Below are 18,225 nucleotides of genomic sequence, written 5' to 3' on the forward strand. Positions count from 1 at the left end.
ACTTTTGGGAGGCCCCAGGTTTCGGCATGATGGCGGCAATCCCTGCAAAGGAAGGGGTCAGGGTCTCCTACCATTCCTGCAGCACGCGAGATAATAACTATCCTACCGCTACAGAGTGGAGCCGGGAGCAGCCGCGTGCGGAGAGCCCTGAGCCCTGGAGCAGAAGAATATGGCGCCGCCCACAAATCACGTCAGGAGACTCGAAACCTGCGCGCGCGCGGGAAATATGAAAAATAACAGACGCGGCCGCCGGAAGGAGGGTCCGCCCCCTAGACACCGCTGAGGGAGAGCCGAGGAAGTTGCTGCTTCTGATAGCGATGCCCCAGACAGGGATCCTTCCCCCCTTCAAACCACCCACCAAGCGGCCCTAAGTGTCACACCGTGAGACAGGGGGAGGCAGTGTACTTATCTGCGTCCTGCAGTCTTCGCCCTCAGATCCACACCAGCGGAGGTCACCTCTCAGTCAGCTGGCACAAGGAGTGGCAGTGAACTGGAGTAGGGCAGGAAGGTGACCCCGAATCTGGTAGGCCGCCAGAGCTGCAGGTCGAGCCCGGTTCCACTTAACTTCTGGGGGGAGGGCGAGAGGTAGCCGGGGACGTCAGTTCGACCCCGGCGCTTGCTCCACCGAGAGACCAGGGAAGCAGAATTGCGACCCTGCGTCCACTGCTGAAAAAAATAAAACGGGAGTAGAGTCGAAAATGTCACCTCCTTATCCGACACTAAGCAAGACTGGGGTCCTCCCGGTGGAGCATGGGGGTATAGCCCGGGGAGGAGGAGCTCTCTTTTTTATTTGCATAGTGTCTCCTCCTAGTAATGACCTAGGCTATACCCATGGTCTGTGTCCCCCAATGGAATGTACGAGAAATGAAGTTTATTGGATTTACAGAAAGTGTGCTATAATTGTTTAAACAAAATTAGGCAGGTGCATAAATTTGGGCACCATAAAAAAGTCAAATTTTGTAGATCCTCCTTTTGCAGAAATTACAGCCTCTAAACCAGGGGTACTCAACTAGTTTTATTAAGGGTCCACATATCTTGGTCTGCAGTCAGGTGAAGGTCCGAGCTGAACGCCAACAGTAAAGATGCCATGCGATCATGTGATACATGCGCGTGGGGCGCTCTGACGTTATAGTGGAGCGCCCCGGGTAAGTCCCAGAATTAGTAATGGCCACATTAGTGCCCCAGTAAGAATAATGTCCCCATTAGTGCCCCCAGTAAGAGTATTGCCCTTATTAGTGCCTCCCTTCTCTGCTTTTGCAAAAAAAAATAAAAAAATTAGCATTCACCTGGCTGCGGTGAACATTCGCTGCCGACTGCAAGCCCAGGACCGGTGCTCTAATGTGATGGCGTCTTGTAGGTCCTGTCCTGAGCTTCTAGTCAGCAGGGAGTGTTCTCCACAGTGTCAGCAAATAGAGGTGGAGGTACCGTAATATATATATTTTTTTACTAGCACAAGTAGCGGTGGAGGTAAAGGCTGTACTAATGGGCGTTCCATGATGGATGCGCTCATTAGTAAGGGTACTTTCACACTTGCAGCAGGACGGATCCGACAGGCTGCTCACCCTGTCAGATCCATCTTGCCACTACTTCGCCGTGCCGCTGCTCTGTGCCCATCGACTATAATGGGGATGGGGGCAGAGTTACGGCGCAGCACGGTGAGAGGCCGCCAGACTAAAAGTACTACATGTCCGACTTTTTCGTCTGGCGGCCTCACGCCGTGTACTGCCATGCTGCACCGTAGCTCCACTCCCGCTATAGTCAATGGGGAGTGGCAGTCCGGCAAAATAGCGGCAGGACGGATCTGACAGGGTGAACAGCCTGTCGGATCCGTCCTGCCGCAAGTGTGAAAGTACCCTAACAGTCCTTACAGGAAAATTCTGGCACCGGCAAGGGAACTAAAGTACCAGCCTTGCTGGTGAACTACTGGCCGGGTGGCAACCCAAGCCACAGAACAGACATATGATAGTTTTGTTCCGCATCCAATTCCCATTATTGGGGGATTGGATGCGGCCCCTTAATTACAATGGGGCCACAAGAGATGCAGACAGCACACTGTGTGCTGTCTGCATCTTTTTCCGCTCCATTGAAACTAAGGGGTCCGCATCCAATGCCCCAATAATGGGAATTGGATGCGGAACAAAACTATCATGGTTTGATGGGGCTTTATCACTTTATTTATCAGGTTACCTAAAGAAGATGGCCCAGGAGAGATGGGAACACGACACTGACTGGAGTCCTTTCCTGCAGTCAGTGACGTGTTCCCGCCTCTCTGTAGCCCTCTCCACGCCCCCCTTCCTTCCCAAATGTGACATTTATTTAATTGGTGGCAGTGGTGATGTTAATGGGGCTGTGTGAAAATCGCAAGCAAGTGCGGATGCGGTGCGATTTTCACGCATGGTTCCTAGGATGAAAGTCTATTCACTGTATTATTTTCCCTTATAACATGGTTATAAGGGAAAATAATAGCATTCTGAATACAGAATGCTTAGTAGAAGGTCAATATAATAAACATTGGTGGCGCAGTGCGCCCCTCCAACACCCCAGTATAATAACCATTAGTGGTGCAGTGCGCCCCCCCATCACCCCAATATAATAAACATTGGTGGCACAGTGCGCCCCCCCCCATCACCCCAGTATAATAAACATTGGTGGCGCAGTGCGCCCCCCCCATCACCCCAGTATAATAAACATTGGTGGCGCAGTGTGCCCCCCCCAATATAATAAACATTGGTGGTGCAGTGCACCCCCCCCTCAAAATAATAAACATTGGTGGCGCAGTGGGCAGTGCCAATGAGGGTTAAAAAATAAAAATAAAAATTTACTCACCTCCTCCAGTTGATCGCGTAGCTGCCGGTCTCCTGTTCTTACTTCTTTCTTCAGGACCTGTGGTGACATCACTGAGCTCATCACATGATCCATCACCATGGTAATGTATCATGTGATGAGCTCAGTGACGTCACCACAGGTCCTGAAGAAAGAAGTAAGAACAGGAGACCAGCAGCTACGCGATCAACTGGAGGAGGTGAGTTAATTTTCTTTTATTATTTTTAACCCTCATTGGCACTTCCCACTGAGCCACCAACGTTTCTTATACAAATACAGGAGGCGGGTGCTGGAATCAAATAGCCGGCACCCGACCTTTGTGACAGGGGGCTGCGATCAGCTACAATTAACCCCTCAGGTACCGCACCTGAAGGGTTAACTCAACTGCAGCTGATCGCAGCTCCCTGTCACAGAGGTCGGGTGCCGGCAATTTGATTCCAGCACCCGCCTCCTGTATTTGTATTACAGGTCAGTTTTCTTCATTGGTGGCGCAGTGGCCACAGCCCCTCCCCTCCTCCTCCCGCCTCTTCTTATTGGCAGCGGAGGGGGCAGCAGCACAGGGGGGAGGGAGAGACTCCTCCTGCGCTGCTGAGAACCATCATCTCCTGTGCACCGCCTCTGTATTGAGCAGAGCTGCCAGAGTGTGCAGGAGGAGGAGCGCTACATGTGGAGGGAGCCCTGTCTCACTGCGCTGTGGGACAGGCGGAAGTGCGCCGGTAAGCTCCTCCTCCTGCATGGTACAGTGTGCAGGAGAGGAGGAGCGCTCTGAAGGATGGACCGCAGTCCGCCGGTTGAGTACCCCTGCTCTAAACGCTTCCTGTAGGTTCCAATGAGAGTCTGGATTCTGGTTGAAGGCATTTTGGACCATTCCTCTTTACAAAACATCTTTAGTTCATTCAGGTTTGATGGCTTCTGAGCATAGACAACTCTCTTTAAGTCACACCACAGATTTTCAATTATATTCAGGTCTGGGGACTGAGATGGCCATTACAGAACATTGTACTTGTTCCTCTGCATAAATGCCTTAGTGGATTTTGAGCAGTGTTTAGGGTCGTTGTCTTGTTGAAAGATCCAGCCCCGGCGCAGCTTCAGCTTTGTCACCGATTCCTGGACATTGGTCTTCAGAATCTGCTGATACTCAGTGGAATCCATGCGTCCCTCAACTTTGATAAGATTCCCAGTCCCTGCACTGACCACACAGCATAATGGAACCACCACCAAATTTTACTGTAGGTAGCAGGTGTTTTTCTTGGAATGCTGTGTTCTCTTTCCTCCATGCATAACGCCCCTTGTTATGGCCAAATAACTCAATTTTAGTTTCATCAGTCCACAGCACCTTATTCCAAAATGAAGCTGGCTTGTCCAAATGTGCTTTAGCCCACCTCAAGCGGCACTTTTTGTGCTGTGGGCGGAGAAAAGGCTTCCTCTGCATCACTCTCGCATACAGCATCTCCTTGTGTAAAGTGCACCGAATGGTTGAACGATGCACAGTGACTCCATCTGCAGCAAGATGATGTTGTCGGTCTTTGGTGCTGGTCTGTGGGTTGACTGACTGTTCTCACCATTTGTCGCTTCTGTCTATCCGAGATTTTTCTTGGTCTGCCACTTCGAGCCTTAACTTGAACTGAGCCTGTGGTCTTTCATTTGCTCAATATGTTCCTAACTGTGGAAACAGACAGCTGAAATCTCCGAGACAGCTTTCTGTATCCTTCCCCTAAACCATGATGGTGAACAATCTTTGTCTTCTGGTCATTTGAGAGTTGTTTTGAGACCCCCATGTTGCTACTCTTCAGAGAAAATTAAAAGAGGAGGGAAACTTACAATTGACCCACTTAAATACTCTCTCATAATTGGATTCACCTGTGTATGTAGGTCAGGGGTCACTGAGCTTACCAAGCCAATTTGAGTTCCAATAATTAGTTCTAAAGGCTTTGGAATCAATAAAATGACAACAGTGCCCAAATTTATGCACCTGCCTAATTTTGTTTAAACAATTATAGCACACTTTCTGTAAATCCAATAAACTTCATTTCACTTCTCAAATATCACTGTGTGTCTCCTATATGATATATTTAACTGACATTTTTTATCGTAACAACCAACGATTTATACAGGAAAATCATGACGATTAACAAGGTTGCCCAAACTTTTGCATCCCACTGTATAAGGTCTTCCGAGTCCTCACTATGTCCCTGCTGCTGAGATAGTCCTCAAACACTGCAGGATGCAGCTTTGGGAGTAGTCTCTGCACTAGTGACATTGGGTATATTCACATTGAGCAGATTTGGCCGTCTGTTCCAAAATTTCTCTGAAAAAGCCATTGTGTAGACATCCCCTAAGAGTAATTTTTACAGAGGCAGGCTCAGTCAGCATCCAGTTAAACTAGTTAAAGGGGCTGCCCCATTCCAACAACTTATTCCCTTTTCACAGGATAGGGGATAAATGTCTAATTGGCAGGGGTCCAACCAATGGGCCCGGCTAATTACTTCAGCACCAACCCAAGTTCCCCCCTTTGAAAGGTGCAGCAGACACAATGTGCTGCTGCTCCGTTCAAATCTATATAAATGGATAAAATAAATACAACTAGTATTGTTTTAGTTTTATTGACCACAGCCCAATATACATACCTATGCTCCACCGTCTACGTCGTGCTTCATCAAACTGCTGACGCAGAACCAAGAAGTCTATCACATCCGGCATATCATGGTACCTGGCCCAAGACAGCAGTACAACATTATCAACCCTATTACCACCAGATTCAAGACATCGGAAAAAAAAATACGAATTTCATAATATATTATCAACCCGATTTTCTGTCTACTGGACCTTAATAGCACAGGCCCTTCTAAGCAATGATGCAAATCCCACTGGTCAGACCACCCCCCTATCAAATGTACCTTAAAGGCCATCTGACTGGGCAGCTGAAGGCATCTGTGTTGGTCCCATGTTCATATGTGCTCGCATTGCTGAGAAATGTTATGTTTTAATATATGAAAATGAGCCTCTAGGAGCAACAGGGGAGTTACTGTTACACCTAGAGCAGGCATGCTCAACCTGCGGCCCTCCAGCTGTTGCAAAACTACAAACAGCCCAAACAGCCTACAGCTATCTGCCTACAGCAGGGCATTGTGGGAGTTGTAGTTTTACAACAGCTGAAGGGCCGCAGGTTGAGCATGCCTGACCTAGAGGCTCAGCTCTCTGCAACTGCTGCGTCCTCTGCACTTTGACTGACAGGGCCAGGCAGTGTAGACAATCATGCCTGGCCCTGGCGTCTCTTAACGTTTCTTTCTGCGCTGTGCACTTCAGTATCCGGCACAGGTGCAGTACAGGAAAGATGCTCACAGTACAGAAGAGAACTGCCGGTGAGCCTCTTTCCTGTACTGTGGTGGATACTGAAGAGCACAGTGCAGCGAGAGACTTTAGGAGAAGTCAGGTATGATCACGTTTACACTGCCTGGCCCTGTCAGTCAAAGTGCAGAGGACGCAGCAGTTGCAGAGAGCTGAGCCTCTAGGTCAGGCATGCTCAACCTGCGGCCCTTCAGCTGTTGTAAAACTACAACTCCCACAATGCCCTGCTGTCAGTCAAAGCGCAGAGGTTGCAGTAGTTGCACAGAGAGCTCAGCCTCTTGGTGTAAAGGTTACGCCCCATTGCTCCTAGAGGCTCATTTGCATATATTCAAAAATAATAATTTAGCAGAGAACGGCACATATGAACATAGGACTAGCACAGATGCCTTCAGTTGCCAGGAGCACATGTAACGGGTCATCCAGTTTCATAGGGAATGAGGGGGAAAAACGCAACCGGCACTGCTACATGTGCCTATAGTCACTGGAGCACATAAAAACACTTGGATCCCGAACCTTCACGGTGGTGCTCTGTCGGTGATATAGTAGTTATGATGATAGCAGAAGAAAAAAGCACCGCGGCACTCACCACTGGTCACAAAGTTGCTGTTTGCAGTTTATTTTTCAAATACACATAGTGGACGCGGACAGGACACAGGTGAATGAACAGGCTACAGCTGTGTTGCGCTTTGTCAAGCCTCCTGTGACGTGAAGGAGGAGGGGGCTAGAAATACCCCCATCTCATGCACGTCACTGGTTACAATTAGTGGTATAAAAAACATGTGTGCTAAAACCAATCAAATGAAAACAGCTAAGTCATTCTTGTCATTTAACCCTAATGGCTTGTGGCTTGTGTTTTGATTATCCATGCAGCTTCTCTCTGCAGGAGAATGCATTTTCTGTTCTCTCCCCCCCCCCCCCCCCCCCCTCTAAATGGGGGAGTGGACCACTTCAATACCTGCACTTTCAAAATTTCACTGTTCCCCGCATGTTCATTATGTATATGCTCAATTAATCTACCGTATTTTTCGCCCTATAAGACGCACCCGTGTTCTGTAGATTGTATTATTTTCCCTCATAACATGGTTATAAGGGAAAATAATAGCATTCTGAATACAGAATGCATAGTAAAACAGCGCTGGAGGGGTTAAAAAAATTATAATCATTTAACTCACCTTAGTCCACTTGATCGCGTAGCCCGGCATCTCCTTCTGTCTCCTTTGTTGAACAGGACCTGTGGTGAGCATTAATTACAGGAACAGGACCTTTGATGACGTCACTCCGGTCATCACATGATCCATCACCATGGTAAAAGATCATGTGACGTACCATGTGATGACCGGAGTGACGTCATCAAAAGGTCCTGTTCAGCAAAGGAGACAGAAGGAGATGCCGGGCTACGCGATCAAGTGGACTAAGGTGAGTTAAATTATTATATTTTTTTTAACCCCTCCAGCGCTGTTTTACTATGCATTCTGTATTCAGAATGCTATTATTTTCCCTTATAACCATGTTATAAGGGAAAATAATAATGATCGGGTCTCCATCCCGATCGTCTCCTAGCAACCGTGCGTGAAAATCGCACTGCATCCGCACTTTCTTGCGGATGCTTGCGATTTTCACGCAACCCCATTCACTTCTATGGAGCCTGCGTTGCGTGAAAAACGCAGAATATAGAGCATGCTGCGATTTTCACGCAACGCACAAGTGATGCGTGAAAATCACCGCTCATGTGAACAGCCCCATAGAAATGAATGGGTCAGTATTCAGTGCGGGTGCAATGCGTTCACCTCACGCATCGCATCCGCGCGGAATACTCGCCCATGTGAAAGGGATTCTGTGATGAAATCAACATATTCGTCACTTTTATTAATTCTGCGCAGGATGTCCCTAATCCCCAGTTCCTGTGGAATCCTGGTGTATAGACTCTCCACATCTACCGCGGCTAAATAAATGCCGTCCTGCCATTGTACATCCTTCAAAGACTCCAAAAAATCGGTGGTATCTTCCAAATAGGAAGGGACCCCCTTTAACACTGGGTGCAACACCCAGTCCAGATATTGGGACAGGGGTTCGGTCAGAGAACCGTTCCCTGACACTATGGGGCGGCTAGGTGGGTTTACCAGCGATGTATGGATCTTGGGTACTATATACCACACAGGTTTAATAGGGAACTGGGGATATAGCTTTTCACAGAAGTATCTGCAGCTGGGACATGTAGTTAAACAATTTATACACTGTAAAACCCAATATGTTGTGTATGCGATTGTGCACATGCGGGAGATTTTACATTGGAAAGACACACAGGTGCCTATATGTACGTTTTAGGGAACACAAAAAATCTATTATTACCAGAAATGGAGCAACTAGATTAATTGAGCATATACATAATGAACATGCAGGGAACAGTGAAATTTTGAAATGTGCAGGTATTGAAGTGGTCCACACCCCCATGAGAGGGGGTGGGGAGACAGAAAACGCATTCTCCTGCAGAGAGAAGCTGCATGGATAATCAAAACACAAGCCACAAGCCATTAGGGTTAAATGACAAGAATGACTTAGCTGTTTTCATTTGATTGGTTTTAGCACACATGTTTTTTATACCACTAATTGTAACCAGTGACGTGCATGAGATGGGGGTATTTCTAGCCCCCTCCTCCTTCACGTCACAGGAGGCTTGACAAAGCGCAACACAGCTGTAGCCTGTTCATTCACCTGTGTCCTGTCCGCGTCCACTATGTGTATTTGAAAAATAAACTGCAAACAGCAACTTGGTGACCAGTGGTGAGTGCCGCGGTGCTTTTTTCTTCTGCTATCATCCAGTTTCATAGTTGCAAACCTGCTGACAAATGCCCTTTAAATTATTCCAAATCGTTAGACAATACATTATATCATATAGCATAAATGAGTTCAATGAGTAATTCAACTGTAGGTGAATTGAACTTCAGCTACTAAGAAAGGAAAAAAAATTTAAAAAATTAAAAAAAAAAAGAAAATATATAAAAAAGAAAAACAATGGCGGCACCGGAGGAACAACACAGAAAGGGTGCTAAGTCCAGGGATGTAGCAGCTTACCCCGTAAATAGTAGATGAAAAACGGACAGCACTCCAGGTAAAAGTAGATGGTGTTTATTCACCCATGTGGATGGCAACGTTTCAGCTCATACAAGAGCCTTTGTCAAGCTTGACAAAGGCTCTTGTATGAGCTGAAACGTTGCCATCCACATGGGTGAATAAACACCATCTACTTTTACCTGGAGTGCTGTCCGTTTTTCATCTACTATATATATATATATATATATATATATATATATATATATATATATATATATATATATATCTCTCTCTATCTCTCTACTGGCAGCACCACCCAAAACAGTATGTAAGGAAAAAACGGGTGCAATGTCCAAGTATGGTAACTGGTGCTTACCCACTAATACAGAGAAAAAAATCGGACTGCACAAAAATCGGACTGCACTCCAGACGATTCTTCAGAAAAACAATGTGTTTTTATTCACCCATATGGTGGCAAAGAGCGACGTTTCGGCTCGTACTTGAGCTCTTGAGAAAGGCTCATGCACGAGCCGAAGGTCACCAATATCTGATCAAAGGGGTCCACCTCCTGCCACCCCCAGCAATCAGGACAGTGACATCTCGTTTATCAGTCATATGGTCTGGGCGCCACCAAGTTGAATTTAAGTGTATACAATGTACGGTGCTATGCTTGAGCGATACGGCAATAACTGGTCGGCAGGAGGACCAAGGATAGATAATCAATATCAAAATCTCGGACGACCTCAAAAGAATACACTTTGAAATTTACATCTTTCCTAAATTCTCTCTTGAAACTTGCTATCTTGCTTGCATTTTGTGGTCTGCAAAAACGGATCCGCAAAAAATATGGATGACATCCGTGTGCATTCCGTATTTAGCGGAACAGAACAGCTGGTTGCTGATAGAACAGTACTATCCTAGTCCGTAATGCGGACAGTATTAGGACATGTTCTATTTTTTTGTGGAACGGAAATACTGACATACGGAAATGGAATGCACACGGAGTAACTTCTGTTTTTTTTTTTTGCGGACCCATTGAATGGTTCCGCATACAGTCCTCAAAAAAATGGAACGGACACGGAAAGAAAATACGTTCGTGTGCATGAGCCCTTAGGCTAGGGCTACACCTAGGAGGGCATTTATTAGGAGGGGAATTTATTTTATTTTTTAAAGCCCGGGTTGCCATAATTCGCTCCAAACGTAATAAATGTTGCACAATGTAAATTTGGTGCATCTTTAAGTCTAAGGCTGGGTTCAGACCTGAGCGTCTTTGATATGCGCGTTTAACGCGCGTTTTTGACGAGCGTTTTTTGCAATAGTAAACGCGCGTTTGACGCGCGTTTGTGTGATTGACTGCAATGTCCTATGGCCACAAACGCGCGTCAAAACGCCCCAAAGAAGCTCAAGTACTTGTTTGAGCGTAGGGCGTTTTACAGCGCGTTTTTCAGCGCTGTAAAACGCTCAAGTGAGAACCAGGGCCATAGGGAAGCATTGGTTTTCATGTGTTGAGCGTTTTACAGCGCGTTTGAACGCGCTGTAAAACGCTCAAGTGTGAACCCAGCCTAAGGGCTGACTTACACAACTATGATCAGTGCAGTAAACACTGCCCATGTGTCAGCCGCATCTCCCGGACCAACCGCAGCTGTGGGCAGTACAGAAGATATGCCTAAAAAGAGGGCATGGCTTATGAAATATAGCAAATGGCACAAAATATTTAACAAAGGCTATATTAGTAAGTGCCATATAGTCATCTTACATGCACATTGGTCACAAGTAGCCAAAAAGTAGCCAACCCCTTTAACTACTGAACTACAGCTGTACTCCAGAGCAGTAAATCGACTTACATGCAATCTTGTACACTGCAGCTGCCACATTCAGTATAGTTATAAAAAATATATATATATATATATATATATATATATATATATATATATATATATATATATATATATATAAAGAAAAAGAAAGAAAGCAGCACACAAAAAAGGAACGGGTGCAAAAAAATCCTCCCAGGAGACCTGCGACCAAGATCCCAAATGTAGATAATATAGCAAAAGAAGGCAGCACTCCAGATTGCAGTAAAAAAGTGGACGGTTTATTCACTCATCAGCAACGTTTCAGCTCTCACATTGGAGCCTTTTTCCAGCTGAGTAACATGTGCAAAATTACATACATATATAGTGCAAGTAATTACCAAGATACAAATTGACCCATCATATAATAAAGTGCAAATGCATAGACATAACCATCACATTACAAATATAATCAGTGTATTGTCATAATTTGATATAGCAGCAGTACAGACATAACCGTAAGAAAATTCATAATATAGTGGATGTGATATAAAATCACCAAACTGTCATAATGACCAATCAAATGTGAGGGTGAACAGGTGTGTTTAAACATGATATAACAATCAAAAAAGATTAAAAACCTTTGAATGAGTCACTTGCGGCTGACAGGGCATGGTAGAAACTGTTGGCGTCCGGAAAGGAGCATGGCGCATGCGCCGCTCCAACCACTATCGCGAGATTCACTGAGGTAATGTGTGGTAAAACAACCACATCAAAGATGGCCACTTTGAAACAATGCTTTAGGGCGCATGCGCGTACCAATGCTACCGCCCATACGAGTTTGACAGACACAGATACAGTGTCCGAGCGCCGCAGTATACAGCAGAAACAGCTGATCTATTCATCGGGGGCCGACGTGTCAACGTGGGTCACCAGTGAGATATCTGTACATGTGGGATGATGCGGTTGTCACACCGCTAACATCCCACTGTCCAGACTGCCAGCATATCCGCTCCATGTCCCTTATAGCCATACAGTAGACAATGTCCACTTGAAATCGGCCTGAAGGACACAGATAGAACTGCATCGGGGCTCATAATATATATAAATGTATATAGAATAGGTCAACTGTACCCGTCTGTGTAGGTGTCACCCCAGTCCCAAAGGGGGCTTGAGTCACACCTTCGCACAGACCGGTACTGACCATGAATATTAATAGAACTTATTACAAGATTATAAAAAAGGGGATCGCCAACAGGTTCCTCCAGGCTTCGCCATATGTGAACATTCAAACTTTTATGCTTCAGAATAATTTCCTATAAAAAAAGAAAAATAATTAATGTATAGCACATGTTGTTTTCCATATAAGTCATCAAATTGGGAGAGAACATACATAAATTCAATGACTAGACAACCCTAAACTCCACATTTAAACCTTGTGGCTTCAAAGTACCAAGCGTGTAGATCCAATAAAGTTCACGCTTTTTCAATAACTTTATTCGATCCCCACCTCGCCTTGACAGACATATTTGCTCCAAAATTCTAAACCGTAGGTCATCTTGTGTATGTTTAGCTTCAGTGAAGTGTTTGGACACTGGGAGATCCATTTTTTGTTTTCTAATTGAATACCTGTGTTGGTTGAGACGGGTTTTGACGTCCCAAGTGGTCTCACCAATATATACTTTGAGGCCACAAGGTTTAAATGTGGAGTTTAGGGTTGTCTAGTCATTGAATTTATGTATGTTCTCTCCCAATTTGATGACTTATATGGAAAACAACATGTGCTATACATTAATTATTTTTCTTTTTTTATAGGAAATTATTCTGAAGCATAAAAGTTTGAATGTTCACATATGGCGAAGCCTGGAGGAACCTGTTGGCGATCCCCTTTTTTATAATCTTGTAATAAGTTCTATTAATATTCATGGTCAGTACCGGTCTGTGCGAAGGTGTGACTCAAGCCCCCTTTGGGACTGGGGTGACACCTACACAGACGGGTACAGTTGACCTATTCTATATACATTTATATATATTATGAGCCCCGATGCAGTTCTATCTGTGTCCTTCAGGCCGATTTCAAGTGGACATTGTCTACTGTATGGCTATAAGGGACATGGAGCGGATATGCTGGCAGTCTGGACAGTGGGATGTTAGCGGTGTGACAACCGCATCATCCCACATGTACAGATATCTCACTGGTGACCCACGTTGACACGTCGGCCCCCGATGAATAGATCAGCTGTTTCTGCTGTATACTGCGGCGCTCGGACACTGTATCTGTGTCTGTCAAACTCGTATGGGCGGTAGCATTGGTACGCGCATGCGCCCTAAAGCATTGTTTCAAAGTGGCCATCTTTGATGTGGTTGTTTTACCACACATTACCTCAGTGAATCTCGCGATAGTGGTTGGAGCGGCGCATGCGCCATGCTCCTTTCCGGACGCCAACAGTTTCTACCATGCCCTGTCAGCCGCAAGTGACTCATTCAAAGGTTTTTAATCTTTTTTGATTGTTATATCATGTTTAAACACACCTGTTCACCCTCACATTTGATTGGTCATTATGACAGTTTGGTGATTTTATATCACATCCACTATATTATGAATTTTCTTACGGTTATGTCTGTACTGCTGCTATATCAAATTATGACAATACACTGATTATATTTGTAATGTGATGGTTATGTCTATGCATTTGCACTTTATTATATGATGGGTCAATTTGTATCTTGGTAATTACTTGCACTATATATGTATGTAATTTTGCACATGTTACTCAGCTGGAAAAAGGCTCCAATGTGAGAGCTGAAACGTTGCTGATGAGTGAATAAACCGTCCACTTTTTTACTGCAATCTGGAGTGCTGCCTTCTTTTGCTATATATATATATATATATATTTATATATATATATATATATATATATATATATATATATATATATATATATATATATATATATATATATATATATATATAAAAAAAAAAATATCTTGATGCAGTCCCAGCCTAAGGCACTACATTTTTATAGCGCTGTTTTGAAGGTGTTTACAGGCAAAAATGAAAGTGCCGGATAGGGCACATAACTGATCTGAACAAAGCTAAAGAGACCCCATTGAGTACTAGGGAGTCCATTCAGTTTCCGTTTGGAATCCTGTATTTTTTACCGGACATATATAAAAAAGGAGACTTTTGTATTACTTACCAGTAAAGTCTCTTTCTCGCTCTTCCTTGGGGGACACAGGAAACCATGGGTATAGCTCTGCTCTCTAGGAGGCGTGACACTAAGTGAAAGCTGTAAGCCCCTCCTCCATCAGCTATACCCTTCAGCCTGGAGAAGAAACTGCCAGTTGCGTGTCCAAGTAGTGAAAGATAACCACCAACCGGAAAAAGAACTGTCGAGCCCCAACGGGGGCAACCAAGCCGGAACCACAACTGTAACCCAAATGAAGGGCGGGTGCTGTGTCCCCCAAGGAAGAGCGAGAAAGAGACTTTACTGGTAAGTAATACAAAAGACTCCTTTTCTCGCCCATATTCCTTGGGGGACACAGGAAACCATGGGACGTTCCAGAGCAGTCCCAGAAGGGAAGGACCAGAACAAACTCAACCAACACCAGAGGCATCAATCAACTGCCGCCTGCAACACCAGACGGCCTAAAGCAGCGTCAGCCGACGCATGAGTATGCACCCTGTAGAACTTGGTGAAGGTGTGCAAGGAGGACCAAGTGGCCGCCTTGCAAATCTGCTCCGTAGAAGCCCGATTCCTCTGAGCCCAGGAAGCCCCGACCGCTCTAGTGGAGTGAGCGGTAACACCAAGGGGCGGAACCTTGCCCTTGGCGAGATAAGCCTCATTAACAGCCATCTTGACAAAACGGGCGATAGCCACTTTGGATGCCGCCATCCCTCTGCGCGACCCTTCCGGGACCACAAAGAGCGAGTCAGTATGCCTGAAAGAGCTGGTTACTTCCAGGTAAATCTTGAGCGCCCTGACAACGTCCAGGCGATGAAGCTTCCTCTCCCGCGGGTGGGAAGGGGAAGGACACAAAGAGGGGAGAACGATGTCCTCGTTCAGATGAAAGGCGGAGACCACCTTAGGAAGGAAGGAAGGGACCGGACGAAGAACCACCTTGTCCTGGTGGAACACTAGGAAAGGTTCCAGACAGGAGAGTGCAGCCAATTCGGACACCCTCCGAAGAGAGGTGACGGCTACAAGGAAAATAACCTTGCAGGACAGAAGTCGCAAGGAAACCGTCCGCAGAGGCTCGAAAGGGGAAGCCTGGAGCGCTGAGAGAACCAGGTTCAGGTCCCAGGGCGGTACCGGAGGACGGTACGGGGGAACCGCGTGAGCCACGCCCTGAAGGAAGGTCTTGACAGGACCAAGGGGGGCCAGTGGGCGCTGAAACAAAATGGACAGCGCAGAAACCTGACCCTTCAAAGAACTAAGGCCCAGCCCTTGGGCCAGTCCGCTCTGCAGGAAGGACAAAACGGTGGGGAGAGAAAAGCGGAGCGGAGGAATCCCCAGATCGGCACAGAACCCCAAAAAGGTCCTCCAGGTCCTATAATAGATCCTAGAAGAGGACGGCTTACGGGCGCGGATCATGGTGCGGACGACGTCCGCAGAAAAACCCCTACGCGTCAGGACGGTGGTCTCAACAACCACGCCGTCAAACGTAGGGACCCTAAACGCGGGTGGAAGATCGGTCCCTGAGAGAGAAGATCTTCCCTGGCGGGCAGCGGCCAGGGCGCGTCTGCCAGGAGCAGCATGAGGTCGGCATACCAAGACCGGCGGGGCCAGTCCGGAGCGACCAGAATCACCGAGACGCCTTCCGCCGCTATCTTCCGAAGGACCTTGGGCAGGAGAGGGATGGGAGGGAATATGTATGGGCGCGCGAAGCCTCGCCAAGGAAGAACGAGGGCGTCGGATCCGCAAGCTCCCGGATCCCTGGCCCTGGACAGATAGGCGGGGACCTTGTGATTGAATTTTGAGGCCATGAGGTCCACGTCCGGTATGCCCCAACGAAGGCAAATGGCCTCGAATACCTCCGGGTGAAGAGACCACTCGCCGGGGTCGACGGTGGTGCGACTGAGGAAGTCCGCCGCCCAATTGTCCACCCCTGGAATAAAAATTGCAGATAGGGTCGGGACGTGGGCTTCCGCCCAACGGAGAATGCTGGTGACCTCCCGCATTGCTGCAGCGCTGCGAGTGCCCCCCTGGTGGTTTATGTACGCCACAGCCGTGGCGTTGTCCGATTGTACACGAACAGGATGACCCTTCAGCAGATGAGTCCAGTGTCGTAGAGACAGAAGGGCCGCTCTCAGCTCCAGGACATTGATCGAGAGTTTGGACTCCGATGGAGACCAAATGCCCTGGACGGATCGGGGAGGAAACACGCCTCCCCAGCCCAAGAGACTGGCATCGGTTGTAACCACCAACCAGTTGAGTGGCAGAAAGGACCTGCCCAGAAGAGGGGACTGTAACCACCAGCGGAGAGATAACCGCACCGGAGGCGATAGACGGAAGGGATGATCCAGAGACTCCGGCGATTTGTCCCAGGAGGAGATGATCGCCCGTTGGAGAGGGCGGGAGTGAAACCGCGCAAATGGGATCGCCTCGAAGCAGGCAACCATCTGCCCCAAGACCCGCATGCAGAAGCGGAAGGACGGTCGACGGTGGAGAAGGAGACCCCGAACCGCTCCACGGAGGGTCAGACGTTTTTCCGAGGGAAGACGTACCTCCGCCGCTCCTGTGTCTAAAAGCATTCCCAGGAAGACTAGCTGTCTGGAGGGGGGAAGGGAGGACTTGGGGAAGTTGATGACCCAACCGAACCTCGCCAGAGTCTCTAGAGTGAGATCCACGCTGGCAACCGCTTGAGAAAGGGACGGAGCCTTGATGAGGATATCGTCCAAGTACGGTAGCAGAAAAACACCCCTGGAACGGAGTAAGGCCAAAACCGGGGCCAGGACCTTGGTGAACACCTGGGGGGCAGTTGCCAGCCCAAAGGGAAGGGCGACAAACTGGAAGTGGAGGTCCCCCACGGCGAATCGGAGGAAGCGATGGTGACACCGGGCTACCGGAACATGGAGGTAGGCATCCTGTATATCGATGGAAGACATGAAATCTCCCTGCTCCAGGGAAGCCACCGCGGAACGGAGGGACTCCATCCGAAAGCGTCGAAGGAGGAGAAAACGGTTGAGCTTTTTGAGGTCCAAAATAGGCCGCACCGAACCTCCCTTCTTGGGAACTACAAAGAGGTTCGAGTAGAACCCTTGGAACCTTTCCTCTAGAGGAACGGGGGTAATCACCCCCCTGTCCAGTAAGGCTTGAACGGCCGCGGAGAACGCAGCCGCGCTTTTCGGGTCCCGCGGCGGGCGGGAGCGAAAGAACCGATCTGGAGGGAAGGATGCAAATTCGATTTTGTATCCGGAGGACACAATTTCGAGGGCCCAGGCGTCGGAGACGTGAGCCATCCAGACGTCCCTGAAAAGGAGGAGCCGGCCCCCCACCCGGGTGGGTGGGGGCGCGCCTTCAGGCAGAGGACTGCTTTGCTGCGGGTGTGCGGGCAGCCTGCGGCTTGCGCCAGGAGGGCTGGGCCCGAAAAAACGGCTTCCTACGCTTGTCCTGGGGAGGAGCCGAAGCGGCAGCTGTGGTGGGAGCCCCAGAGGCCCTGCGGGAAGACCGAAAACGAGACGCACCAGGGCGTCCGCGGGGGGCGCCCCTTGCTTGGGGTTGAGGAAGATGGGTGCTTTTACCACCCGTGGCCTCCGAAATAAGTTCGTCTAGGCGGACCCCGAAAAGGCGGGAACCCGCAAACGGTAGCCCCGCCAAGGAACGTTTGGAGGCAGCGTCCGCTTTCCAAACCTTCAGCCAGAGCTCCCTCCTGACGGAAACTGCCAGGGCGGAGGAGCGTGCAATAAGGGCTCCCGCATCAAGGGAGGCCTCACAAACAAAATTCCCGGCCCGAATAATAAGCTGGGCCAAGGAACGTAGGTCCTGGATGGGGACGTCCGAGTCCAACTCCTGTTCCAGCTGCGCACCCCAAGCAGAGATTGCTTTCCCTGCCCAAGCAGAGGCAAAAACCGGTCTGAGAGCAGAACCGGAGGCAGCAAAAATGCCCTTGGAAAGGGTCTCCATGCGACGGTCCTCCGCTGACTGAAGAGAGGACCCGTCGGGAACAGGGATGGCCGTGTTCTTTGACAGCCGGGCCACAGGGGGGT

The 18,225-nt window shown here is 48.0% G+C and overlaps 1 protein-coding gene across 2 annotated transcripts in view; it reads right to left on the minus strand.

Moving 5' to 3' along the window:
• The window catches only part of LOC120998137 (pleckstrin homology domain interacting protein), a 186,244-nt gene that overhangs the window by 50,956 nt on the left and 117,063 nt on the right, over positions 1–18,225 (minus strand). For both annotated transcript variants that reach the window (XM_040428675.1, XM_040428677.1), the window contains exon 27: positions 5,451–5,533. In XM_040428675.1, the coding sequence (XP_040284609.1) occupies positions 5,451–5,533 (83 nt within the window). The remainder of the gene's footprint in view (positions 1–5,450; positions 5,534–18,225) is intronic.

This window comes from Bufo bufo, chromosome 4 (assembly GCF_905171765.1).
Source record: "Bufo bufo chromosome 4, aBufBuf1.1, whole genome shotgun sequence".
In the NCBI taxonomy this organism is placed as follows: Eukaryota; Metazoa; Chordata; class Amphibia; order Anura; family Bufonidae; genus Bufo; species Bufo bufo.